General features: G+C 43.2%; 2 protein-coding genes across 2 annotated transcripts in view; one reads left to right on the top strand and one right to left on the bottom strand.

The window, feature by feature from the left end:
* Positions 1 to 27,734, top strand: part of ascc3 (activating signal cointegrator 1 complex subunit 3) — a 227,263-nt gene that overhangs the window by 88,770 nt on the left and 110,759 nt on the right. The window contains exons 9-11 of the mRNA XM_072461519.1: positions 3,993 to 4,196; positions 12,302 to 12,442; positions 25,522 to 25,686. Coding sequence (XP_072317620.1) covers positions 3,993 to 4,196; positions 12,302 to 12,442; positions 25,522 to 25,686 — 510 coding nt within the window. The remainder of the gene's footprint in view (positions 1 to 3,992; positions 4,197 to 12,301; positions 12,443 to 25,521; positions 25,687 to 27,734) is intronic.
* Positions 7,011 to 10,210, bottom strand: LOC140374264 (microfibril-associated glycoprotein 4-like). The gene is made up of 4 exons (XM_072461109.1): positions 10,031 to 10,210; positions 9,059 to 9,155; positions 8,817 to 8,984; positions 7,011 to 7,270 (listed from the first exon to the last, which is right to left on the bottom strand). The coding sequence occupies exons 1-4, from the start codon at positions 10,208 to 10,210 to the stop codon at positions 7,020 to 7,022; spliced, it is 696 nt and encodes a 231-aa protein (XP_072317210.1). The 3' UTR covers positions 7,011 to 7,019.

The following is a 27,734-nucleotide window of genomic DNA, read 5'->3' as shown; positions in this document are numbered from 1 at the left end:
TCTTTCTCCTCGTCCCTCTCCTCTCCTCTCCCCTCCTCTCTCTTCCTCTCTCCTCCCCTCCCCTCCTCTCTCCTTCTCTCTCCTCCTCTCTCCTTCTCTCCTTCGCTCTCCTCCTCTCTCCTTCTCTCTGCTTCTCACCTCTCTCCTTCTCTCTCCTTCTCACCTCTCCTCTCTCTCCTTCTCTCCTTCTCCCTCTACTTCTCTCCTCCTCTCTCCTTCTCTCCTTCGCTCTCCTCCTCTCTCCTTCTCTCTGCTTCTCACCTCTCTCCTTCTCTCTCCTTCTCACCTCTCCTCTCTCTCCTTCTCTCCTTCTCCCTCTACTTCTCTCCTCCTCTCTCCTTCTCTACTCCTCTCTCCCTCTCTCCTCCTCTTCTCTCCTTCTCTCCTCCTCTCTCCTTCTCTCCTCCTCTCTCCATCTCCTCTCCTTCTCTCCTCCTCTCTCCTTCTCCTTCTCTCCTCCTCTCCTCTCTCCTTCTCTCCTCCTCTCTCCTCCTCTCTCCTCCTCTCCTTCTCCTCTCTCCTTCTTTCCTCCTCTCTCCTTCTCCTCTCCTTCTCTCCTCCTCTCTCCTTCTCCTCTCTCCTCCTCTCTCCTTCTCTCCTCCTCTCCTTCTCCTCTCTCCTTCTCTCCTCCTCTCTCTCTCCTTCTCCTCTCTCCTTCTCTCCTTCTCTCCTCCTCTCCTCCTCTCTCCTCTCCTTCTCAGTGAGATGGAGGGCAGTTTGATTGGCAGTTGAAGCCTCCCACGCAGACGTTTTCAGACCTTTTACTTCCACCTATGTCTCGCTGTTACTGATCGTCTGTCCACGATCGTGTCAGACAATGTTCTCCGCACTCGGCTCTTTCGCCGCGGACGTTTTTGCCCGTCGGATTGAGTTTGGATTGAGTCTTGTTGCCCACAGTAACCGGGCCAATATGAACGTCCTGGTTTAGTCTTGGTTTATTCCTGGTTCAGTCCTGGTTCAGTCCAGGTTTAATCCTGGTTTAATCCTGGTTTAATCCTGGTTTAATCCTGGTTTAATCCTGGTTTAATCCTGGTTTAATCCTGGTTTAATCCTGGTTTAGACCTGGTTTAGACCTGGTTTAGACCTGGTTTAGACCTGGTTTAGACTTGGTTTAGACCTGGTCCAGTCCTGGTTCAGTCCAGGTTCAGTACAGGTTTAGACCTGGTTTAGACCTGGTTTAGTCCTGGTTTAGTCCTGGTTAAGTCCTGGTTCAAACTGAGTTCCTTCTTGCTGTCTCTGTGAGTCCTGGTGATCTTTTTCCTTTATCTTCTGCTCATTTCCTGTTCTTATTTTGTGTCTTCTGCTCGTTTCCAGTTCTTATTTCCTGTCTTCTTCTTGTTTACTGTTCTTATTCCTTGTCTTCTGCTCGTTTCCAGTTCTTATTTCCTGTCTTCTTCTTGTTAGGCCCGAGCCCCAGCAGGGCGGAGGGCCTATTGCTCCCGCAACGCTGCCGAAGGCAGCGTTGCAACTGTCTGACCAAACATGCGGGCGTACCCCGTCGCCCCTGGCAAGTACAGTGAACTAGCCCATGCCGAAGGCATGGATCATGCATACTTACTCCTGCTATGACAGAAATAGTCAACAATGAGTGAATGGGCGTAGCCCATTCACTCATTGTTGACAACAGCAGCGCGAAGCGCTGCATTCCTCCAAAAACAATCCTGGCATCGACCCGTACGCGAGAACCCATGCCGCAGGCATGGGCCATGCTTGTTTCTGCTCAAATCAATGGAAGTCTATGGGGAGTGGGCGGGGCATCCCGACGAAATAGGGAGTGACGAGCGCGTAAGCGCTCGTAATGATGATTCCACCCCATGGCGGCATGGGGAAGGCTTAGAGCTTTCAAACGATGTATAATTTGTTGTTATAGTGCAAACGGCTATATTGTTTTTGCTAAAAATATTATTATTATTTTTCTTGTTCTTCATCGCTTTGAACTCTAATTTGACCCCCTGAACATGCTCAAAAACTCACCAAACTTTGCCCAAAATTCAGAATCGGCGAAAAATTTTGTTTTTTCTGGGCCATTTTTTTTTTCCTAAAAAAATGGCGCGACAGCGCCACCGACAAAAGTCAAAATACATTGCGCCTATGGGAGACGCCCCGAGGTCAACTTTGTCGTAAAGCTACGAAATTCGGAACACGCATTCCTCTTGTAAGGACAAAAAACAAATATTATTGTGGCCACGCCCCCAGACTTACCCTATGGCCGCCATCTTCCTTTGAAAATGAAAACACGCTGTGTTAGCCATTTTGTTCACGTCAAACTTTGACGAACTCCTCCTAGGGCGTTTTGCCCACCGACTTCAAAATCGGCGGACGTCCTCTGGACAAGTGGGGCATCTAAAGTTATCCAATTTTTTGAGATACCTTTTACGGTCTGTGTGCGGCGCAGCCGCAAAGTTGGACAACTTATTTTGGGATATTGCAGATCTAAAAATTGTTCCCATTTGATCAAAACAAGTCCGATTAGGACCAAATTTGAATCAGTTGTTCAACTTTCTAGTTTGGACCAGTTTATGCTGACAAAATTGAAATGGGCGCGATAGCGCCCCCTACAGAGTGACCTTTAAATTAACATTGAAGGTCAAAAATTAGTTTTACCAAAATTTTCTAAACTTTACCCAAAATTCTATTTTGGCGTCCCGATCAAAAAAGCCAATCAGACAAATGCCTTAATTTTTACGGCGTAGTCGTAGCGATGACATAAACCTCCCATGTTATCTCTATGGGAAAACCGCTAAATCTCTCGAATATCCACATTTTTCTGTTTCACACTTTAACGAACTCCTCCTAGTGCGTTTTGCCCACCGACCTCAAAATCGGTGTACGTCCTCTAGACAAGTGGGGCATCTAAAGTTATCCAAATTTTAAGGATAACTTTTACGGTCTCTGTGCGACGGAGCCGCAAACGTTTCCCAGAATTCTGACTATTTGGCCTTCAGAGTGGCCTATAAACAATAGAGTTTTTCCAAATGACATGATATTTTGAACAAAATTCTAATTTGCCATCCAAATCATAAAAGTATGAGAGCCAAAGTCATATTTTGTACGGCGTAACCGTAGCGATGACAGAAACATCCCATGTTATCCTTATGGGAAAATCGTTGAATCGCTCAAATCACCACATTTTTACGCTTCACACTTTAACGAACTCCTCCTAGGGCGATTGTCCGATCAAGTTCATATTTGGAGAATATCATCTACACAAGCGGGGCATCAAAACTTATCCATATTTTGATTCTAAGTGCTACGGTCTTTGTGTGGCGGACCCGCAAATATATGTCAGAAATGGGAAAAAAGCGAAATCTCTGAAATGTTCACATTTACGCTTCACACTTTAACAAACTCCTCCGTGGGCAATAGCTCGATCAAGCTTTACTTTGGGAAAAATCATCTACACAAGCGCGGCATCAAAAGTTATCCATATTTTTATTCCAAGTGCTACGGTCTCTGTGCGGCGGCGCAGCAAATTTGACTGACACTTGTGTTGATTTGCACTGGATTGGCCATGTCAATTGTGTCGCCGTCTGTCAAGTTCTTTTTTTATTCAACACACAATAAGGGCGCCATCTTTATCAAGTCGAAAGCGCAGAGTCGGAAGGCCGGCGGCCCGCGAGGGCCGTTGGATGCCGCTTGCGGCTTTAATTTACTGTTCTTATTCCTTGTCTTCTTCTCGTTTCCAGTTCTTATTCCTTGTCTTCTTCTCGTTTCCAGTTCTTATTCCTTGTCTTCTGCTCATTTCCTGTTCTTATTTCTTGTCTTCTGCTCGTTTCCAGTTCTTATTTCGTGTCTTCTTCTCGTTTCCTGTTCTTATTTCGTGTCTTCTTCTCGTTTCCTGTTCTTATTTCGTGTCTTCTTCTCGTTTCCAGTTCTTATTCCTTGTCTTCTGCTCGTTTCCAGTTCTTATTCCTTGTCTTCTGCTCATTTCCTGTTCTTATTCCCTGTCTTCTTCCTGTTTCCTGTTCTTATTCCCTGTCTTCTGCTTTCAGATCGGTCAGCTGGTGTTCAAGGGGATGAAGCGCTTGAACAGAATCCAGTCGTTGGTGTTCGAGACGGCCTACAACACCAACGAGAACCTGCTCATCTGCGCGCCCACGGGTGCTGGCAAAACCAACATCGCCATGCTAACGGTGCTCCACGAGATCCGGCAACACATCCAGCCGGGTGGGGTCATCAAGAAGGAGGAGTTTAAGGTAAGAGCCCAATCGCGGGACTATACGAGTCACCGCTATTATCTCACGCGGGGAGAGAGCGCAGCAGGCCAGACCGCGCCCTGTTACTGTTGTTGTTATTGCCTGTTTTGTGACCAACTTTTCTTAAACGTGAGCGGATAAACGGGCCACGTCGCTTGCGTAGGATCAAATACCGCCGATAAAACGACATATGTAATGCCAAAATACCGTATATCCGTATTACTGTAGTATCTTTACTTTTTGTTGTGTGTGAGAGTTGGCGCAGCAATCAAAGGTACAGCTTCCAGACCTTCTGTGCCGTTTTTAAGACCATAAGTCATTGTCAGACTTTGTATTTCTGGCCTCAAATCCCGTTCATTACAACTGTGTGCACATGTCAGGGGCAAGCTAGCTTTTAGTTCTTTATTTCCTTTGACCAATCCCCTCTGCTGCCAATAGATGGAGTTCACCAAATCCTGACAAGGGAAACGCCTTAATGAACGAGTGCTTTTCAATACATAAACACTATTTTAAGTTCTTAAAAATGAGATGAGCGTGTTAAAGGGCCTATATCATGTTAGCGTTTAGCCTTACAGTGCTATTGGTCCTCGTCTATATGAAAAATAGCATCAAATCAGCTCTTTAAAGGCCAATAACGATACAAGCAATACAGTAAATGCCGGAACATCACCTGAGTTATTTGTTTTTTGGAGTCTCATGTTTAAACCACTTGTATAACTTGAGTGTTGACTTTGACCTCTGTGTTAATCGTGACCTTGAAGCGCGGCTGAGCAGAGTGTTTCAGGTAGTGCGCCGGGGCAGTGTGCAGCGCGCCGAGAAAAGGGACCGGGAGGACAGTGCCGTGATTAATGAGCTAAACCAGTCGCGATCGTTTGTTCCCAGGCAACCAGCACAAATCACAATTTATAGAGAAATATGACGGCAGACTCTTGGATGGGCAAAGTTTAATGGTGATGAATGACCGGCGTCTGTGTCACCGTGTGTGTGCGGCGCCACCACCAGGACAACACCAGCTCGCTGTAATGTGTGCGCGTCAGGGTTTCACACCGTCCAACGCTCTCTTCTGTACTTTTATTATGGACAGAGCGCAGTAATACGCAGTAATACGTGTAATACGCAGTAATATGCAGTACGTTTGTGACGGGCGACGAGCCGAAAACTAAGACTATCACCGTTTCCTTGGAGCCGCGTCACGAACATGGTGAATAGGCGTACGTATGCTAACGCTAACACCTTCAGCTACATGAGGCACAGACAGAACTGTGGTAAGTGTCTGGTATGTTAACGTAACATATGAACAGTTATTCAGATAACTATAGCATAAAGAACATGCTAACAAGTTTAGCAAAGCATCAGTTTTACCACAAATCACTAAATCCATTGAATTCTTCTTCCTCTGTGTCACTTCTAAACAACTCCACAAACTCCAGAGGAAGAGGAAGTGCAGATTCTTCTTCTGCGTCGCTTAGAGCCTAGAGCGCCCTCTTGTGGTTGCCAGTGTGAGAATAACGAATAATATAAAGCAGCGCATAAACTTTAAAATACTCCTCCTCACCTTCAAAGCTCTTCACCACCTTGCCCCCCCCTACCTGTCTGACCTCCTCATCCCCCACCGCCCCACCCGAGCTCTCCGATCCTCCTCCTCTCTCACCCTGACTGCACCAACATCCCGACTCAAAACTTTTGGCCACAGAGCATTCTCCCGAACAGCACCCCCACTCTGGAACTCCCTCCCCCAACCTGTCCGCCACTCTCCCTCACTCACAACATTCAAATCCCGCCTAAAAACATACCTCTTCACCCAAGCCTATGACCTCCCCTACCCCTAGCCTCCTCTACCCCATTGCCTACACTTCTACCCCCTGTTACATCCCCATCTTTTTCTCTCTACTTCTTCTGTCTTGTTCATTTTATCTGTATATTAATGTGTATTGTACGTGTTGTCCCCCCCTGTCTGTAAATACCCCCCCTTTTTTATATATGTTCAGCGTCTTTGGGTCACTGAAAAGCGCTATATAAATAAAAGTTATTATTATTATTATTATTAATATCACATAAGTCGCTCTGGAGTATAAGTCACACACAGGCTAAACTATGAAAAAAGTACGGTGTAATTCTAGTTCTTTACGTTGTGACAGCCCGCGATGTTATTGCGAGACGATACAGTGTCAGTTATTGTTACTTTATGATTTATTTATTGTTCCATTAAGAGACAAATCTGAATATGGATTGTATGTGTGTATTATATTTGACCAAAAAAAGCTTATGTCACAGGAACAAGACCCCATTTTTATTACCATACCTTCCAGTTCTAGTGAGCAATGTAGACAAAAAACAATATCTCACTATCTAACAAACAGACGCCATTTCACACAAAAAACACAATGAAGCTGTAGAGTGTTTATTATAAACGGAGTGCGCTACGTTCTGATTCAGCAGAGCCCAAAAGCAACGTTATCGTTTTGTATCTTGCATTATCAATCGCTATGGCAACAGTCCTAATTTCCCATCATTGTGAAAGCCATGAAACCTCCAACAGTAATTATGTCTCTCGTCGTTAAAAAGACGAGTCAAAGGGCCTTTTATTGAGCCGGGTTTGATGTTGTAACTTCAGACCTGCAGCGCTCCCTCTCCATATGTTTTCACTCCGGAGAAATATCCAAAACCAAGTTATTTATTGGTGACACGATCCATTTTCCTTCCTCATTTGTCCGATCGCGCCGCACAAACCGCAGATTAACGAGCGTCGTTAAAGCCGGCGTCTCGTGTCCGCGTGGAAAGCGGCGTTGGCGTGTCTCTTTTTGATGTATTCGCGACGGCGTTTCACGCTTCTGTCGGCCGTATCTTCATCACGAGCGTCTTCAGCGAGTACTCCAGCCCTTTGAAGGTCCTCCAGTGAATGCCGGCGTAGCGCGGCGAGGGCCCCCACGTGTACACGCCGTTCGGATTGGCGGCGAAGCATCCTTCAAACCAGAAGCCCCCGAAACAGATCACGGCGCAGTTGTTGCCGTGCGTGTCCTGGTCTCGGTCAAACGTGGTGAACTTTTGGTTGTCGTGGATCTTCAGTGAGTCTCCTGCAACCAAACAGAAAAGGACTGGTTTGTACAGACGGCACTGCGGCTGAGGGGCCCGGCACCGCGGCTGAGGGGCCCGGCACTCTCGCCTGAGGGGCCCGGCACACTCGCCTGAGGGGCCCGGCACACTCGCCTGAGGGGCCCGGCACCGCGGCTGAGGGGCCTGGCACTCTCGCCTGAGGGGCCCGGCACTCTCGCCTGAGGGGCCCGGCACTCTCGCCTGAGGGGCCCGGCACTCTCGCCTCACCACAGGAAGGTCCCTTGTTCAACTCCCGGGTGGTGGCGTCGCGATGTAAACATTTCTACCTCCACTTTGATACGGCTCGATACTTTTACAGTGCAATACAGTAATAGCACTTTCTTCATATCATCGTGCTAAAACTGTTAATGTGATCTAAGTCTCAAAGTCTCTGTACATTAATTAGACTGACTTGTATTCATAATAATCTTGATTTGAAATGAGCTGGGTCTCTGAAGTGAGTCTTCACATGAATCGATCTGGAAGGCTCTCGCCGAAGGCCGTCAGGACGTTAAAAAAGTTCAGAAAAGTGTAATTTTGTGCACGTTTTTGAAAAACAAAGTACCGTATTTTCCGGACTAAAAGTCGCACCAGTCAAAAAATGCATAATGGAGAGGAAAAAAACATATATAAGTCGCACTGGAGAATGAAATGCAGTTGCATGAAAAGAAGAAATAATATCACATAAGTCGCTCCATAGTATAAGTATATTAGTATAAATATAAGTATAAATCGCACTCCGGCCAAAACTATAAAAAAATGTGCGACTTATAGTCCGAAATATACGGTAGTGTTTCTCCTAAAATGGGCCAAAGTACAGCCGTCCGTATTGCCATGTTTGTTTTGGACCGGCTTGTTCTGACTTCTGCCCAAACCACAATGCTGCTCTGTGATTGGTTGCAGTCCTGCCTGTGGGCCCTAAATGCCCTGTGATTGGCCCGTTAAACCACTGGTGCATCCTGCAAACCAAACAAGAGGGATCATCAAGAGTTTGTGTACTCGCCAAAATCACGGAAATTCTTCTTGCGGCCAAGGTTAAAATAAATAGCTACTATCAGGAGGCTCCGCCCGGTGGGCAGGGCCTACTCGGGGTAGAATAGATGATCTGAGTTCTCAGACTTGATCCATAGTCGAAACGTCCAGATGAAATAACTGAATCTTTTCTGACATGAATCACTCCCGGGCGATTGAGGGATTACACCGACTCTAACAACAAATGATTACCGTATTTTCCAGACTAAGTTGCACGGGAGAATAAGTCCAATGCAACTAAAAAAGCCAAAAAATGCATATTGGAGAAGAGTATGGAATGCGGTTGCAAGTGTGAAAATAACAAATAATATCACAAATAAGTCACTCCGTAGTATAAGTATATAAGTATAAAAATAAGTATAAGTCGCACCCCGGGCAAAACTATGAAAAAAACTTATAGACTTATAGTCCGGAAAATACAGTATTCTTAACTCCTACATTATTCCAGACTAATCCCGGCTGTAAGAATACGTTGTAGAGTGGATGGTGTCCCACCTGCAGTTCCCTTGACAAACGTCCCGACTCTGAGCCTGTACCCGTCCGACTCCGGTCCGACGGCAAACGAGGCGTAATGTGCGAAAACCCTCTGGCCCTCGAAGTCCTCCATGTCCACTCGCAGCTCGTAGGCTTTCCCCGCGGTCATGAGGTGCATCGTCTCCAAGCCTACGACACACACGGGCCGTTACAGCAGCAGGAAGTACGCACCGAGCGCGAGTCGCGGCGGCGCCTTCGCTCACCCAGCCAGTGCTCGCCGCCGGCAAACCCGAACCCGCTCCTGTAGTCGTCCCATTTACGGTAGAAATTCACCGTGCCGTCCATCCTCCGCTGGATGACCTGTGGTAAGAGGAGTGCAACCAAACTGTAGCTCACGGTCACATCGTCATGGTAATGGGATGCGCCAATACAATGACTCGTACTCGTTAATGTGGCGCAGGTACACGGAGCTTGACTGTCAGCTGCAGCAGTGAGCAGCGCCCCCTGCAGGTCGGACCACTCATTGAACTAAAACGTAGTTACGATGATAATATTTTGAATTTTGTTGAATATTTATAAAGATGTTATCACAGAATATTACAGTTTTTAGGTTTATACTTTCACTTCCTGTTTTTAATTGACACTAGGAAATTACCCAGCAAACACTGGGCCAAAACTCATCTAATGTCACAATTTGTTCAATTTGTTCAATTTGACAAATACAAATTTAAAAGAGCGACTTTATTTTGTTGAATTAATGTTTAGAGAGTCAGAAAAGTTGTTTCTTTGTGTAAATTCTGCATAAACTTTGACTGGAATGAGCGTCCCTGGTGTGATGTCACTTCCTGTCATTTTCTACAGATTTTTCAACGTTTTCTCCACAAATACCTGCTCGATCAGTGTAAAACTAACAATAACTATATCTATCTATCTATAACTATATGTACAACAGGTACAAATACACCACATAAAGTCAAAATTAGACAATCGTAAAAACCTCATCTAATGTCACAATTTAGTTAGTTTACTTAGTTGACAAATAAAAATATATGAGAGCAACTTTATTTTGTTGAATTAATGTTTAGAGAGTCAAAAATGTAGTAAATTATGATTAAACTTTCATGTAATAATGAATGTATTAATATTAAAGTAATAGACTAAATAAACTAAAATAAGTCTTGGTTCACTCGTACGCCTACGGTCCCCGAACCCCTGCTTGGGAAACCCGTTCTTACTGTCCATTTGGCGGGAGAGTCTGTGTCGTCCCGTCCCATGTCGCAGTAAACCTGCAGCGCCGAGGTGGGCCCGGCGGGGTAAACCGTGTAGACGCCATCTTGGCCCAATCCGGCCTTGTACACGTCGTTGCAGTCGAAGGGAAACTGACTCGCCGTCGCCGCGCCGAGCAGCAGCGCCATCGCCAGGCCGAGCTAGGGACAGCGGGACAGCACGGGCGATTTACGTACGATTCAACTGTGTTTTTTTTTTAAGTTACAACGCGCTTTTTACACAGAAAAGTACTTGGAAACTGTGTGTTCAAATGTAAAACAAAGATTAAAGCTTTATTTTTACTCACTTCAAAGTAATTTCCCGTTTGCCGTCGTCCCATGAACATCCTTCTAACCTAAATGAAATAATCGGTTGAATAATACAATTTTACCGGGTTCAAACCAGACAGAAGAGGCACGGACAGGCAAATGAAGAGTGTCTGGTTCTGTTTTTATCTACCGTATTTTCCGGAATATAAGTCGCACCTTATTTATAGTTTTGGCCGAGGTGCCACTTATATTTATACTTATACATTTATACTTACACTCCGGAGCGACTTATATGTGATATAATTTGTTATTTTCACACTTGCAACCGCATTTTATACTCCAGGGCGACTTATATATGTTTTTTTCTTCTCTATTATGTATTTTTTGGCTGGTGCGACTTCTACTCCAGGGTGATTTATAACTGTTATTTATAATTGCTGTAAATAAGAGTGTTTACTTTACCACTATTAATAGTATTATTTTGTCTTATGTTAGCTTATTTTTATTTTATCTTTTTATTTCTCTATTCCTTATGAAGAATATGAGAGGTTCTGTCTATAGTTTTGTTTATAAGAGTTTTTCTATTAAGAGTGTTTTTTAAAACTTCCTTTAAGTCATCTGTTCTTTTCTTCTGTATCTACTTGTGTTGCAACATCGAAATTTCCCCATTGTGTGGACAAATAAAGGCATATCTTATCTTATAGTTCGGAAAATACAGTAATTCTCCTTTAATCTACTTCAGAGAGCCTAATTTATCCGTCAGTTATATATTCTATTGACAGACGGTTCAACAAAACAATAGTAACAATAAAGCAGAGAGTAAAGAGACATATAATTAAAAGAAACGTGCAAATACGATTCCTTCCGGTTTTGCCACATTAAATAAAGATAAATAGTAAATATCTTGCATTATTCAAACACTTACCATCGTCATGTTTTTTCTGTGTTGTTATAATTTAGACAAAGTCCCGTTCTTTATATAGAACGGCAGCGCGTTACGACAGAATAAAGTTTCCGTTTTTAATCATTAACTCGAGATAAGGAGTGTTTTTCAGCCTCGTTCATGTTACGACAGACGGGGTTTTCACAAATGTCCATAAACCAGACTCAAGTTATACGCCTGAATCGGAAATAAATAAATCAACAAAAATTCTCTTTTTTAGCCGAGTTTCATATGTTATTACTTCATTTTACTACATTTGTGCCTTTAATCTTAAAATGTCTAATTATTGATTTCTCAAGCGTCTTCAAGTGTCCTGAAAAATGCAATATGAATTCATAAATAAATCCATAAATATAAATACATTAAAATAAACTGATAAAATAAATAACAATAAAGCAGAGATGAAAGGGAAATAATCATTAAAAGAACTATGCAAATATGATTCTTTTTTGGTTCTAACATAAATAAAGTAAATAAAATGAATTAATTTAATTAATTTAATAAAATGAATACATTGAATAAAATGAATGAAATGAATAAAATGAATAAAATGAACATATTTTATGATTCTACCGGCTGATAATTTCTATGCAGATGGAGCTCAGGCAAGATTACTATATGAAGATTGTTGTTGAATTAAGCAAATTCAAGGGCCAATAATATTAAAACAAAATTCTGCTGAACATTTATGGATTTTTCTTTTGGATTTTTCTTCTGAAAATGCCGCACATTCAACAGGGAAATAAAGTCTTGCCTTTGTCTGTGAAGATCGTGGGCTGTCGACGGCTGCAATTGTCAAGTGCATAAAACGTTAGCATAATTATATAAATGTAGTTGTTTGTATCATCATTTCAATGGATCTTTTCTTGTTCTGCAAAACACTTATTTTACCCAATTTTGTTTATGAAAATGCGCTGTACAAATAAAGCTGGTCTAATGTAACTTCCTCTCTCCGTCCGGGTTCAGATGAAGACAAACGTGCACACTGTCAAACCGTTCTAAAGTCTTTTTGACGCCTGTGCGTGCAGATCGTGTACGTGGCGCCGATGAAGGCCCTGGCCGCCGAGATGACCAACTACTTCAGCAAACGCTTGGAGCCGCTGGGCATCGCCGTGAAGGAGCTGACCGGGGACATGCAGCTGAGCAAGGGAGAGATCCAACGCACTCAGGTACACCACGCATCGCTGGATATTTAGTTGTTTTTGAGCCTTTTTGCATCAGTAATATTATAACATGATCAGAAACGTGCTGTGAAAGCGTTTAATAAAAGATGTCACGATTTCAATCATCTCCATCCAAGGATTATTCACGATTATCGAGACTAAACAACAGTGAAATCTTTCTGTTGTTCTCTTGTAACTTTTCCTCCCGTTTGTGACCGGCTTCAGGGAATTTGACTTTCTGGAAGACAAAATGGAGTTAAATATGACAATAACAGCCGGATATAAAAACGTTCTTAGCGTTTAGGTCTATTTTGTGGACGATTAATTGACTTAAAAAGACTTAATTTTACTTCTAAAATTGTCACATTTACTATATTTTCCGGAGTGTAAGTCTGGAGTATGAGTCTGGAGTATGAGTCTGGAGTATGAGTCTGGAGTATGAGTCTGGAGTGTAAGTCTGGAGTAGTAGTCTGGAGTGTGAGTCTGGAGTGTAAGTCTGGAGTATGAGTCTGGAGTATGAGTCTGGAGTATAAGTCTGGAGTGTGAGTCTGGAGTATAAGTCTGGAGTATGAGTCTGGAGTATGAGTCTGGAGTGTAAGTCTGGAGTATGAGTCTGGAGTATGAGTCTGGAGTATAAGTCTGGAGTGTGAGTCTGGAGTATAAGTCTGGAGTATGAGTCTGGAGTATGAGTCTGGAGTATAAGTCTGGAGTGTGAGTCTGGAGTATAAGTCTGGAGTATGAGTCTGGAGTATGAGTCTGGAGTATGAGTCTGGAGTGTGAGTCTGGAGTGTAAGTCTGGAGTATGAGTCTGGAGTATGAGTCTGGAGTATGAGTCTGGAGTATAAGTCTGGAGTATGAGTCTGGAGTATGAGTCTGGAGTATGAGTCTGGAGTATGAGTCTGGAGTATGAGTCTGGAGTATGAGTCTGGAGTATGAGTCTGGAGTGTGAGTCTGGAGTATGAGTCTGGAGTATGAGTCTGGAGTATGAGTCTGGAGTATGAGTCTGGAGTGTGAGTCTGGAGTGTGAGTCTGGAGTATGAGTCTGGAGTATGAGTCTGGAGTATGAGTCTGGAGTATGAGTCTGGAGTATGAGTCTGGAGTGTGAGTCTGGAGTGTGAGTCTGGAGTGTGAGTCTGGAGTGTAAGTCTGGAGTATGAGTCTGGAGTATGAGTCTGGAGTATAAGTCTGGAGTGTGAGTCTGGAGTGTGAGTCTGGAGTATAAGTCTGGAGTATGAGTCTGGAGTATAAGTCTGGAGTATGAGTCTGGAGTATGAGTCTGGAGTATGAGTCTGGAGTATGAGTCTGGAGTGTGAGTCTGGAGTGTGAGTCTGGAGTGTGAGTCTGGAGTGTGAGTCTGGAGTGTGAGTCTGGAGTGTGAGTCTGGAGTGTGAGTCTGGAGTGTGAGTCTGGAGTGTAAGTCTGGAGTATGAGTCTGGAGTGTGAGTCTGGAGTGTGAGTCTGGAGTATAAGTCTGGAGTATAAGTCTGGAGTGTAAGTCTGGAGTGTAAGTCTGGAGTGTAAGTCTGGAGTATGAGTCTGGAGTATGAGTCTGGAGTGTAAGTCTGGAGTATGAGTCTGGAGTATGAGTCTGGAGTATGAGTCTGGAGTATGAGTCTGGAGTGTAAGTCTGGAGTATGAGTCTGGAGTGTGAGTCTGGAGTGTGAGTCTGGAGTATGAGTCTGATTTGGAGACTATAAGTATAAGTCTGGAGTGTGAGTCTGGAGTACGAGTCTGGAGTACGAGTCTGGAGTACGAGTCTGGAGTATGAGTCTGGAGTATGAGTCTGGAGTATGAGTCTGGAGTGTAAGTCTGGAGTATAAGTCTGATTTGGAGACTATAAGTATAAGTCTGGAGTGTGAGTCTGGAGTGTGAGTCTGGAGTATGAGTCTGGAGTATGAGTCTGCAGTATGAGTCTGGAGTATGAGTCTGGAGTGTGAGTCTGGAGTATGAGTCTGGAGTATGAGTCTGGAGTATGAGTCTGGAGTGTAAGTCTGGAGTATAAGTCTGATTTGGAGACTATAAGTATAAGTCTGGAGTGTGAGTCTGGAGTGTGAGTCTGGAGTACGAGTCTGGAGTACGAGTCTGGAGTACGAGTCTGGAGTGTAAGTCTGGAGTATAAGTCTGGAGTATGAGTCTGGAGTATGAGTCTGGAGTATGAGTCTGGAGTATGAGTCTGCAGTATAAGTCTGGAGTGTAAGTCTGGAGTATAAGTCTGGAGTATAAGTCTGGAGTATAAGTCTGGAGTACAAGTCTGGAGTACAAGTCTGGAGTACAAGTCTGGAGTACAAGTCTGGAGTATAAGTCTGGAGTATAAGTCGGTCTGGAGTATAAGTCGGTCTGGAGTATAAGTCGGTCTGGAGTATAAGTCGCTCTGGAGTATAAGTCGCTCTGGAGTATAAGTCGCTCTGGAGTATAAGTCTGGAGTATAAGTCGCACCCCGGCCAAAACTATGGAAAAGGGTGCGAATTATAGTCCGGAACATACAGTATTATTTTTTTAATTCTTACAGTTACATTGCGACTTGAATAATCACGATTATTGATGAACCTGATAATCTCGACATCCTTACGCCTGTGACGTGGCTCTGAGAATCTTCTGCAGTTTTTAAATACACAAATCATCTCCTGACTCGTTCCGGGACTTTCTCTCGACTAATCACGACCAGTGCGACGGCCTGAAACGTGCCGTGAAATATGTTGTTTGGGCAATTCCCTCTGCGACCTGTAGATGGCGCGAAAACACAGTCAGTCCCGTGGGAAACGAATGAAGTTGTGTTTGATAGTGTCCGGATGATTGTGACTGAATCTTTTTCCACAATGGATTACGGCGACTATTTTTTACCAAACTGAAGGTATTAAAGAGCACGTTTAAACGCTAACAATAATACAAATAAGGCATCATATTTTGTCCTTTAAAGCGCCCCCTACAGGTCGGACGACTCATTGAACTAAAATGCAGTTAAGATAAATGTATTTAGAATTTTGCCCCAATTTTTTTTTTAAAATGTTATCACAGAATAGCAAATTTTTTAGGTTTATAATTCCACTTCCTGTTTGCAATTGATGACATCACACTAGGAAATTACGCAGCAAGCACTGGGCCAAAACTCATCTAATGTCACAATTTTTTAATTCTACAAATAAAAATACATAAGAGCGACTTTATTTTGTTGAATTAATGTTTAGAGTCAAAAAAGTTGTTTCTTTGTGTAAATTCTGCATAAACTTTGACTTTGAATGAGTGTCCCTGGTGTGATGTCACTTCCTGTCATTTTCTACAGATTTTTCAACATTTCCTCCACAAATACCTGCTCGATCGGTGTAAAAATGTCATTTATATGTACTACAGGTATAAATAAATACACCAAATAAAGTCAGAATTTGAAAATCAATAAAACTCGTCATAGGCACTTTAAGGCCAATCGCCGCTACGCTACAAAGTCTACAAATGAATCCGATATATACATTTTTGAGACATCTCCCGTCTGTTGCGACATCAAATCATCATCCTCGCGTCTCACTTTCGGTAGTATCGGATTTAGTTCTGAAACATAAAGCCCTCATTTCTCATACGTTTCCTTTTTTAAGCCGCAGATCATATTTGAATAGAACGAGGTCAGAAAAGGGAAACCCGGAGCTCCGATCGAGAGGCAGAGGTGATTTCTGAGACGAAAGACTGAGAGAATGAAAGGGCGTATCTGTTTAATCCGAGAGGAGGTGGATGCGAGAGATTGGACGGCTTAAAGTAAAAGTTTATAAGCCGTTTGAGGAGTTATGAACAGTGGAGAAAGAGAGGAGAGAATGTGAGAGGTAAAGAGAGCGAGAGGACGGACGGGGGGGAAACGTAAGCGGAGGAGAGAGCGGCGAGCGGGCGGGAAGAGGGAAAGAACGGAAAGATGAAGAGAGGAGAAAGAAGGAAAGAAGCTGAAGGTCGTGACGGTAAAGAGGTAAAGAAAAAAAGGCGGGGCTTGGTTCCAGAAATGAGGCCAATTCCAGCTCAGAGCGGCGGTTCTTTGAGGCGGAGTCTAAAGACCGGCCCGGTTCAGTCCGACCGCCGCGGGAAAGGGAGGAAACGACAAAGACTCGCAGTCGTGATGTTCTGTATAAGCGGCAACACGTTTCATTGTATTTATGTTGAACTGAATTATGTTTGTTTCAGGCCGTAAAAGCTAAATCTGCCCCGATCAAAATAAGTTTCCCGCATTGTACTTGGATTTAGACGGGTGAGGATCGATTTATAGAGCAGACAACATTACACGCTGAATCAAAAGGATAAAACGGTCGTGTAAAAGTTATAAATACTGTATTTTTTGGACTATAAGTCGCACCGTTTTTCTTAGTTTTGCCCGGGGTGTGACTTATACTCCAGAGCGACTTATATGTGATATTATTTTCACACTGACAACCACAAGAGGGCGCTCTAGGCTCTAAGCGACACAGAAGAAGAATCTGCACTTCCTCTTCCTCTGGAGTTTGTGGAGTTGTTTAGAAGTGACACAGAGGAAGAAGAATTCAATGGATTTAGTGATTTGGGGTAAAACTGATGCTTTGGTAAACTTGTTAGCATGTTCTTTATGCTATAGTTATCTGAATAACTGTTCATATGTTACGTTAACATACCAGACACTTACCACAGTTCTGTCTGTGCCTCATGTAGCTGAAGGTGTTAGCGTGTTAGCATATGTTAGACTTATACTCCAGTGCGACTTATAAATGTTTTTTTCTATGATGCATTTTTTGGCTGGTGCAACTTATACTCTGACGTTAATATAGATGGAGACGACGTGAGAATACAAGTTACACATGGTTCATAAAAGATGTCATCATTTCTGAGCTGAAAGAAAGAATACACAACTGAGATTTTGCTTGACGAAAAACATTTAAATGTTTAGTTCAGACGTATATTGAAATAAATCAAATAGTATATATATTCTGATAAAAGTATTCAATCAATTATTCAAGTCACAATGTAATCGTAGCAACTAAAAAGTGTAGCTGTGAGAATTTATATTTAGTTTATACTCCAAACGATTCAACTTAAACCTAAATATAAAGTGTTTTTAATCTGTGTTTTTGTCACATTCACATTTTAATAATAAAGTAAAGTATTGAATGAACAATGTGAATAAAAGAATGTTGGATATTATGACATCCACAGTCAAATATATTGTGGAAAACAATCATCCGGTGAAGGTGTGTGGACTTTAAAAACATGGACACTCACTTCTAGCTCCACACTAACTGCTTATGATGTCACAAGGTCTGAATATTACTCTCACGTGTTTAAATGAAATAAAAACACAACTTTGGGTATTTTTGTGGGTAAGAAAACCGTGTCTAAAAGCTGAAAAAGTCCAGGGCCTTCGAATGGTGAAATATGAGTCCTCCTGCTTAATTCTGTTGTTTGCTGAAGAACAAAGGCGGCGTAATGGACAGAGTTGAGGCCCTTAAAGGCACTAAAGCTTCAACTTAAAACGCCTCATTATAAAGTATTATTTGAATGTCACGCGGCGGTGAATCAGCACTTACTGCAAAAGTTCTCTCCGTCTACGACCGGCGTTTGCAGCACGAGTAATTAGTCACAGCGTGAAGAGAGAGAGAGAGAGAGAGAGAGAGGGAGGGAGGAAGACGGAGAGAGGGAGGGAGGAAGAGGGAGGGAGGAGGGAGGAAGACAGAGAGAGAGGGAGAGAGGAGGGAGGGAGGAGGACAGAGAGAGAGAGGAGGGAGGAGGGAGGGAGGAGGACAGAGAGAGAGAGGAGGGAGGAAGGGAGGACAGAGAGAGAGGGAGGGAGGAAGGAGGACAGAGAGAGAGGGAGGGAGAAAGGGCGGAGGGAGGAGGAGGAGGAGGGAGGGAGGAGGACCGAGAGGGAGGAGAAGGAGGAGGACAAGGACAGAGAGAGAGAGAGAGAGAGAGGAGATCAGAGAGCAAGAGAGGGAGGAGGAGATGGTACGAGGAGGAGGAGGGAGGAGGACAGAGAGAGGGAGGAGAGCCAAGAGAGAGAGGGAGGAAGGAGGACAGAGAGAAGGGAGAGAGAGAGAGCGAGAGAGGGAGGAGGAGGAGGGAGTAGGACAGAGAGGAGGAGGGGGAGGGAGGAGCACAGAGAGAGAGTGAGAGAAAGAGGAGGGAGGAGAACAGAGAAAAGTAGAGAGATGGGAGGATGAGTGAGGATTATTGCCCAGTGTTTGCTGGGTAATTTCCTCGTGTGATGTCATCATTTACAAACAGGAAGTTAAATTATAAACCTAAAAAATATGCTTTTCTGTGATAACGTTTAAAACTTTTTTTTTTTTTCCAAAATTCAACAAATATGAATCTTAAGTGCATTGTAATGAGTGGTCCGACCTGCAGGGGGCGCTTCGACACACAAATGTCCCTTTCCCTGTGATATATCGACCTTCCTTTGATAAATACCAAACCCGTGTGAAAAGATCTCACTAATCACGCTGTTACCGGGTCTGAGGTAATCGCCGGAGGAAATGTCAGCGGCGTCGGCAACGAGCCCCGAAAATGTCTCCCGACGCGGAATCAACTCCAAGCGGGAAAAAAATAAAATAAAGAAAATACACCGGGCGACGCCGCGAGCGCTAACGTGCGACAACGCCGACAAATGTTTGAAATGTTCCCCCGTCTCGCATGAAATAATGGCGATACATCAGCCGACACGTGCAGAAGCGAAAGGGTAGAATTACAATAAGTGACACGGTGGTATTTCTGTTCCCTCGTCGCCGCACTCGGCAGCCGCGGTCGTGTTTTCGCTCGTACAAATGCGTCGTTTCATCGTTTCGTCCGTCCGTGACCTGAAAACGATTTGTTTCCATCTGTTTTTTTGTCTTTGCGCTAACTTTGCGCTAAACCGATCCGCGAGTTCATCTGGAGTTACAGCGCCCCCTACAGGTCGGGCTCTGCAGCTGCCTTTGTGTTTTCGCTCGTTCACACGCCTCGTTTCATCGTTTTGTCCTTCCGTGACCTGAAAATGATTTGTTTCCATCAGTTTTTTTGTCTTTGCGCTAAACAGATCTGCAAGTTCGTCTGGAGTTACAGCGCCCCCCACAGGTCGGGCTCTGCAGCTGCCTTTGTGTTTTCGCTCGTTCACACGCCTCGTTTCATCATTTTGTCCTTCCGTGACCTGAAAATGATTTGTTTCCATCAGTTTTTTTGTCTTTGCGCTAAACAGATCCGCAAGTTCGTCTGGAGTTACAGCGCCCCCCACAGGTCGGGCTCTGCAGCCGCGGTTGTTTTTTTTCGCTCGTTCACACGCCTCGTTTCATCGTACACTTGTTTCATCGTTTCGTCGGTCCGTGACCTGAAAATGATTTGTTTCCATCAGTTTTTTTGTCTTTGCGCTAACTTTGCGCTAAACCGATCCGGAAGTTCGACTGGAGTTACAGCGCCCCCTACAGGTCGGACGACTCACCGAACTGAAACGCGCTTCAGATAAAGTGTTTTGAATTTGGCCGAACGTTCAGTTGCAGTTTATTGGGCGTTGCGGTATCGCTCCGTGCGCGCCGTCCTCCGCCGTGGCCTTAGCGTGTCTCCTCGGTAACACACTGAACACGCTAAAAGCAAAGTTTGGGTTCGCCACGACTTCGCCGATTGGCATTTGAGCGCCGAGACGCACGTTTCTCCAGACGAGTCACAAGGACGAGACGAGCGTTCTGCAAATTGTTTTTGATTTAACGTCAATATCATCGCCCCCTACAGGCCGGACCACTCATTGAACTTAAAAGCAGTTAAGATAAAACAATGTATGTGTTGAATTCAAAAGCATACCTGGAGTTGTGTTTGGTCCTCTGTGTTTTTTAAGAATGTACGTTTGACTTACATACTGCCATTATTTCAGTGTTTAACACGCCCCCTACAGGTCGGACGCCTCATTGAACTAAAATGCAATTAAGATAAATATATTTTGAATTTCGCTTAAAATGATAAAAATGTCATCCCAGAACAGCTCATTTTTTAGGTTTATAATTCCACTTCCTGTTTGTAATTGATGACATCACACTAGGAAATTACCCAGCAAACACTGGGCCAAAACTCATCTAATGTCATTTTTTTTTAATATGACAATACAACAATACAATACAAATATATGAGAGCGACTTTATTTAGTTGAATGAATGTTTAGAGAGTCAAAATAGTTGTTTCTTTTGTTTAAATTCTGCATAAACTTTGACTGGAACGAGTGTCCCTGGTGTGATGTCACTTCCTGTCATTTTCCGCAGCCTTTTTCATTGTTTTCTCCACAAATACCTGCTCGATCGATGTAAAACTATCATTTATTTGTACAACAGGTATAAACATAGTCAAATTAGAACATGGTAATAACCTGTCACGGGCCCTTTAAGCAGTACTTCTCTTTGTATGTTCTAAAATAAACCTTTTAAACCTCGGGACGCTGTTTGCGCTGCTGCTCGGCGTTCACCGGATTGATCCCGTTCCTTCTGAGATCCATTGATGAATAGTCCACTTAATACGGCTCCAGGAAAACACGGGCGCTCGCTCTGGCGCTCTCCGCTCGGCACATTTGCGAGTCAATTAAGGGACTTGCACTTGCCAGAACACCTCCATTTAGATTATTAACCGAGCGCTCCAATTAGCGGCTCCTCTCCCGCCGAACGCTGCAGTCTCTAATGACCGGCCGCAGATTGATTCCGAGCGCATCTACACAAACAATTTATTAAGATTTTTTATTCTTCCCACTCGCGCACGCCTCGCCAAGCCGTTTACACTGCATTAATTAAGCATTGTTGTGTTTTCCGCTCGCTGGCGGGGCGGGCGGAGTCGGGCGAGACAGCAAGCGTTAAAAGCCCTCAGTCTGATGGCGATGATGGTGAGAGGTGTTATTGTTTTACTGAACGTGGTTTCTGTTCGCTCAGCTCGGAATGATGATGGAGACGTGTCTGAACCTATAATAATCATAATAATAATAAATGGATAAATCGATTAATAAAGGAAATAATTAATTATAAAACATAATTAATGAAAAACATGACCTTAGAGACATAGTTGTGTTTTGATAACTCTAATTACACCTGGACTTTACAGACTCTAAACACTCGACAAACAACTGTCTTTAGAACAAAAACAGCAGAGTTATTAAATAATTTTTTTTTCATCAACAATAAATTTATTCATGAGTATTCTTTACTCTAGAAGCCTTGGGTCAACATATTTGTACCTTTATTTCATTAAAAAACATCTAAATGTACAATATAAATCATTGTTTAACTAATGGTTTCACTGGTTTGTCACGTTCCTCCAGGACATGTGGACAGTAAAGTATCTGTGGACAGTAAAGTATCTGTGGACTGTAAAGCATCTGTGGACAGTAAAGTATCTGTGGACAGTAAAGTATCTGTGGACTGTAAAGCATCTGTGGACAGTAAAGTATCTGTGGACTGTAAAGTATCTGTGGACAGTAAAGTATCTGTGGACAGTAAAGTATCTGTGGACAGTAAAGTATCTGAACCTTGCGTTGTGGACAGTAAAGTATCTGTGGACAGTAAAGCATCTGTGGACAGTAAAGTATCTGTGGACTGTAAAGTACATGGGGACTGTAAAGTATCTTTGGACAGTAAAGTATCTGTGGACTGTAAAGTATCTGTGGACAGTAAAGTATCTGTGGACTGTAAAGTATCTGTGGACAGTAAAGTATCTGTGGACAGTAAAGTATCTGTGGAAAGTAAAGTATCTGTGGACTGTAAAGTATCTGTGGACAGTACAGTATCTGAACCTTACGTTGTGGACAGTAAAGTATCTGTGGACAGTAAAGTATCTGTGGACAGTAAAGTATCTGAACCTTACGTTGTGGACAGTAAAGTATCTGTGGACTGTAAAGTATCTGTGGACAGTAAAGTATCTGAACCTTACGTTGTGGACAGTAAAGTATCTGTGGACTGTAAAGTATCTGTGGACAGTAAAGTATCTGAACCTTACGTTGTGGACAGTAAAGTATCTGTGGACAGTAAAGTATCTGTGGACAGTAAAGTATCTATGGACAGTAAAGTATCTGACCCTTACGGTGTGGACAGTAAAGTATCTGTGGACAGTAAAGTATCTGTGGACAGTAAAGTTTATGTGGACTGTAAAGTATCTGTGGACAGTAAAGTATCTATGGACAGTAAAGTATCTGACCCTTACGGCGTGGACAGTAAAGTACCTGTGGACAGTAAAGTATCTTTGGACTGTAAAGTATCTGTGGACAGTAAAGTTTCTGTGGACAGTAAAGTATCTGAACCTTACGTTGTGGACAGTAAAGTATCTGTGGACAGTAAAGTATCTGAACCTTACGTTGTGGACAGTAAAGTATCTGTGGACAGTAAAGTATATGTGGACTGTAAAGTATTCGTGGACAGTAAAGTATCTGTGGACTGTAAAGTATCTGTGGACTGTAAAGTATCTGTGGACAGTAAAGTATCTGTGGACTGTAAAGTATCTGTGGACTGTAAAGTATCTGTCTCTCTCGCCGTGTCCATCACTCCACGCTCCATCATTCGCTCTCAGCAGAAGTCGGCGGCGTTCGCTCGTGTGTCTTCGCCCCCGTTATGATTAAGCTGCGTGTTTGTAACGAGGCGGCACACGGGCTATTGGGCGTCGATGAGGCGTGCGCCCGACACACGCGGCGTCAGGAGGGACGACCTCGACTGCCCGTGTCGCCGAGTTAAGTGAGCGGCAAATCGTGCGCCGTTATTCCCCGCGGCAGTGTCGATATGAACATCAATATCCTCGTTAAGACGGCTGTGACGGAAGGAAGTCGCTCCGGATTAAACCAGTTATACTTTGTAACCGACGCCGTCAACTGCATTTTGACAGGTTACATACACTGTAAAGTACTGCTCTAGTGTGAAGTACTGCTCTAGTGTAAAGTACTGCTATAGTGACAAGTACTGCTATAGTGACAAGTACTGCTATAGTGACAAGTACTGCTCTAGTGTAAAGTACTGCTCTAGTGTAAAGTACTGCTATAGTGACAAGTACTGCTCTAGTGACAAGTACTGCTCTAGTGTAAAGTACTGCTCTAGTGTAAAGTACTGCTCACAAGTACTGCTATAGTGTAAAGTACTGCTCTAGTGTTAAGTACTGCTCTAGTGTTAAGTACTGCTCTAGTGTTAAGTACTGCTCTAAGGCTGGGCAAAATAATAAGTTTGTTTGCCGTAACCCGACCGACCTGGTATGAAACTAGCCGACTGGAAAAAAATTATCAGCATTTTGTTGAAGAAACGTCAAAATCTTTTATTTTTCAATTATTTCGCCGACTCACTGACCGGTCTGTGCTAAACCGCCGTGTCGAATATTTTTATCACGCTGGTAAATCGATCTTTCATCCCAAAGGAATGATAACGCACTGAGCAACACATGTGCGTCTTCATATTCGGTCCTCCACATGCGTCTGTAACTAAACAGAACGCGTATAAGTGTCGTTAAATTGCCTTTTACAAGTTGGTTTGCCACCGTCGGTGCAACTGAAGTGTCCATAGTACATGTCACGCTCTATCACGGTGTCTTACGCAATGCATTCTGGGGTTGAAACACGGCCAGCAGCGTCATCACAACAAAGATGGCGGCGCCCATGTCCCCTGCATGTTCCCCCCGCTGTTTTCATCTTGTCAGCTGGAACAAAGAAACCAGGTCTTTTCCTGGCTTAAACCGGGTCTAAACCAGGTCTTTTCCTGGCTTAAACCGGGTCTAAACCAGGTCTTTTCCTGGCCTAAACCAGGTCTTTTCCTGGCTTAACCGGGTCTAAACCAGGTCTTTTGTGGCTTAAACCGGGTCTAAACCAGGTCTTTTCCTGGCCTAAACCAGGTCTTTTCCTGGCTTAAACCGGGTCTAAACCAGGTCTTTTGTGGCTTAAACCGGGTCTAAACCAGGTCTTTTCCTGGCCTAAACCAGGTCTTTTCCTGGCTTAAACCGGGTCTAAACCAGGTCTTTTCCTGGCCTAAACCGGGTCTAAACCAGGTCTTTTCCTGGCCTAAACCAGGTCTTTTCCTGGCTTAAACCGGGTCTAAACCAGGTCTTTTCCTGGCTTAAACCGGGTCTAAACCAGGTCTTTTCCTGGCTTAAACCGGGTCTAAACCAGGTCTTTTCCTGGCCTAAACCAGGTCTTTTCCTGGCTTAAACCGGGTCTAAACCAGGTCTTTTCCTGGCTTAAACCGGGTCTAAACCAGGTCTTTTCCTGGCCTAAACCAGGTCTTTTCCTGGCTTAAACCGGGTCTAAACCAGGTCTTTTCCTGGCTTAAACCGGGTCTAAACCAGGTCTTTTCCTGGCTTAAACCGGGTCTAAACCAGGTCTTTTCCTGGCCTAAACCAGGTCTTTTCCTGGCTTAAACCGGGTCTAAACCAGGTCTTTTCCTGGCCTAAACCAGGTCTTTTCCTTGCCTCAACCGGATCTAAACCAGGTCTTTTCCTGGCCTCAACCGGATCTAAACCAGGTCTTTTCCTGGCCTAAACCGGGTCTAAACCAGGTCTTTTCCTGGCCTAAACCGGGTCTAAACCAGGTCTTTTCCTGGCCTAAACCAGGTCTTTTCCTGGCCTAAACCGGGTCTAAACCAGGTCTTTTCCTGGCCTAAACCGGGTCTAAACCAGGTCTTTTCCTGGCCTAAACCGGGTCTAAACCAGGTCTTTTCCTGGCCTAAACCGGGTCTAAACCAGGTCTTTTCCTGGCCTAAACCGGGTCTAAACCAGGTCTTTTCCTGGCCTAAACCAGGTCTTTTCCTGGCTTAAACCAGGTCTAAACCGGATCTAAACCAGGTCTAAACCAGGTCTAAACCAGGTCTAAACCAGGTCTAAACCAGGTCTAAACCAGGTGTTTCCATCAGAAATGATCCAGCTGGACTTACAGTTCTCAGGCGCTTTAAACTGCATTATTCAGTCCTTCCTCACGCTCTGGAGGTAAACGACTTCTGTCCACGGCTGCCCTGGGGCAGACTGACAACAAAGAGGGTGCCAAACTGGACAGATCCACTCCTTCCTCATGTGACCTCAGATCAACTTTGAGGCCTAAATGTTCATTATGTTCAAGAGCCATAACAAAGTGAAACTGGTTGTTATTGAGCATAATTGTATTCATGTTTTCACGTTGTCTTCAGATGCTGGTGACGACTCCAGAGAAGTGGGACGTAGTGACGAGGAAGAGCGTTGGCGACGTGGCTCTGTCCCAGATCGTGCGTTTGCTGATTTTAGATGAGGTCCACCTGCTTCATGAAGACAGAGGGCCCGTCCTGGAAAGTCTAGTGGCCCGGACCATTCGACAGGTAGATCATTAGTCTTCCATTTGTATTCATTTGTTACTTCTTTTTATGGCAGATGTCGTCACTGAATGGCAAAACTGTCGGGTCAAAGGAGAGGTTCCCCTGTAAGGCCTCAAAACACGTCTCAAATCTAAAATAAAAGAAGCTGCTCAAGTCTTAAAATTAATTACTTTAAAAAATAATATGCATTTTAATTGTGGGCCAGCGGATAGCGTCAAATATCTCCACTTGCAGTTAGCCAACAAACTATTTTATTTTATTTTATTTTACTTTATTTTACTTTACTTTACTTTATTTATTTTTTCTATTTTTTCTTTAATTTAAGTTTTTTAAATATTTATTTTAGTTATTTATTTTAGTTTTTATTGTTTTCATTTATTTATTGTTTTCATTTATTTTACTGTTTTTTTACTTTTCGCTAAACTGAGACAATTTGCTATTTTTCTGAGGAAAGGCTGATAAGATTTTTTTTTAATTTTGCTTCTAAACTCATCACATTTCTCAACAAAATAAAGACTTAATTTAGTTAGAAAATTGTCACTCTTCTATACATTTAATTAAAAATAATATATTCAAATAAAAAAAATCTTCTGAAATTATCACGATTATCATTTTTTAGTCTTTACAATTGTATTGTGTCTTGACATCCTTATTTACAGTGCTCCTTTTGTACAGATTCTGAAATATTACCTACTAAAGGTTTACAGAGGTCTAAATGGATCTATAGAGAGAACTTATTTATATTTTTTAGGCATCGCACTTGACACATTTATGCTTTATACCGTATTTTCCGAAGTATAAGTCACACCAGCTGAAAAATGCATTATAGAGAAGAAAAAACACATATATAAGTCGCACTGGAGTATAAGTCGCATTTTTGGGGAAATGTATTTGATAAAATCCAAGACCAAGAACAGACATTTCATCTTGAAATGCAGTTTGAAATAATAACAGATGAGAGAACATGGTGAATAGGTGTACGTATGCTAACGCTAACACCGTAAGCTACATGAGGCACAGACAGAACTGTGGTAAGTGTCTGGTATGTTAACGCAACATATGAACAGTTATTCAGATCACTATAGCATAAAGAACATGCTAACAAGTTTACCAAAGCATCAGTTTTACCCCAAATCACTAAATCCATTGAATTCTTCTTCCTCTGTGTCACTTCTAAACAACTCCACAAACTCCAGAGGAAGAGGAAGTGCAGATTCTTCTTCTGCGTCGCTTGGACCCTCGAGCGCCCTCTTGTGGTTGTCAGTGTGAAAATAACAAATAATATCACATATAAGTTGCTCTGGAGTATAAGTCGCAACCAAAACTATGAAAAAAGTTGCAACTTACAGTCCTGAAAATACGGTATATAAGTCAAATTTTTGGGGAAATGTTTTTGATAAAATCCAAGACCAAGAACAGACATTTCGTCTTGAAATGCAATTTAGAATAATAACATGTTTTATCAGCTTTTTCCTCCTCTTAATACGGTGTCATTATGTTAAAATCGAGGAGTCGCTCGTCCTGCCGTGTCATCTGCAAACTATCATTTAACGCTCACTTTGCGCTTTCATGAGCCCTCGAGTGTGTTTCCACGGTAACCGATGATAACGGCCGCCAAACACATTTGTCTAGTTTCTGCCGCTTTCATGCCGTCAAGGTTAATCACCCGTCCACAAACTAATAGTGTTTAATGCGCCCGATAATGGATAAAACAGACAGTCGCATTTTCCACGTTGCAGAGCGTCTAAAGAGTGAGAAAAATTCACTGCACGATTTATAACCTTTTAGGCCAGAGTTTGTGATTACGAGCTGCACAGGTGAACCCAGCACGCTTTATTAGTTTTTGGAGTTTTTAAATGTGGTCAAACGATAGAGAAATGTGGAAAAATTTGGAAAAATATTGAAAAATGTGGCGAAATTAAAGAGAAATGTGAGAAAATGTGGAGAAATGAAAGGGAAATGTGGTGAATCAAAAGAGAAATGTGGAGAAACGGGAAAATGTGGAGAAACGAAAGAGAAATGTGGAGAAACGTGGAGAAACATGGAGAATG

Source organism: Eucyclogobius newberryi, unplaced genomic scaffold (genome assembly GCF_026437365.1).
Source record: "Eucyclogobius newberryi isolate DKJ021-1_F unplaced genomic scaffold, fEucNew1.0.hap1 SCAF_3, whole genome shotgun sequence".
NCBI lineage: Eukaryota > Metazoa > Chordata > Actinopteri > Gobiiformes > Gobiidae > Eucyclogobius > Eucyclogobius newberryi.
Note: the sequence above shows the minus strand (reverse complement) of the source record. Positions and strands in the feature narration are given on the sequence as shown.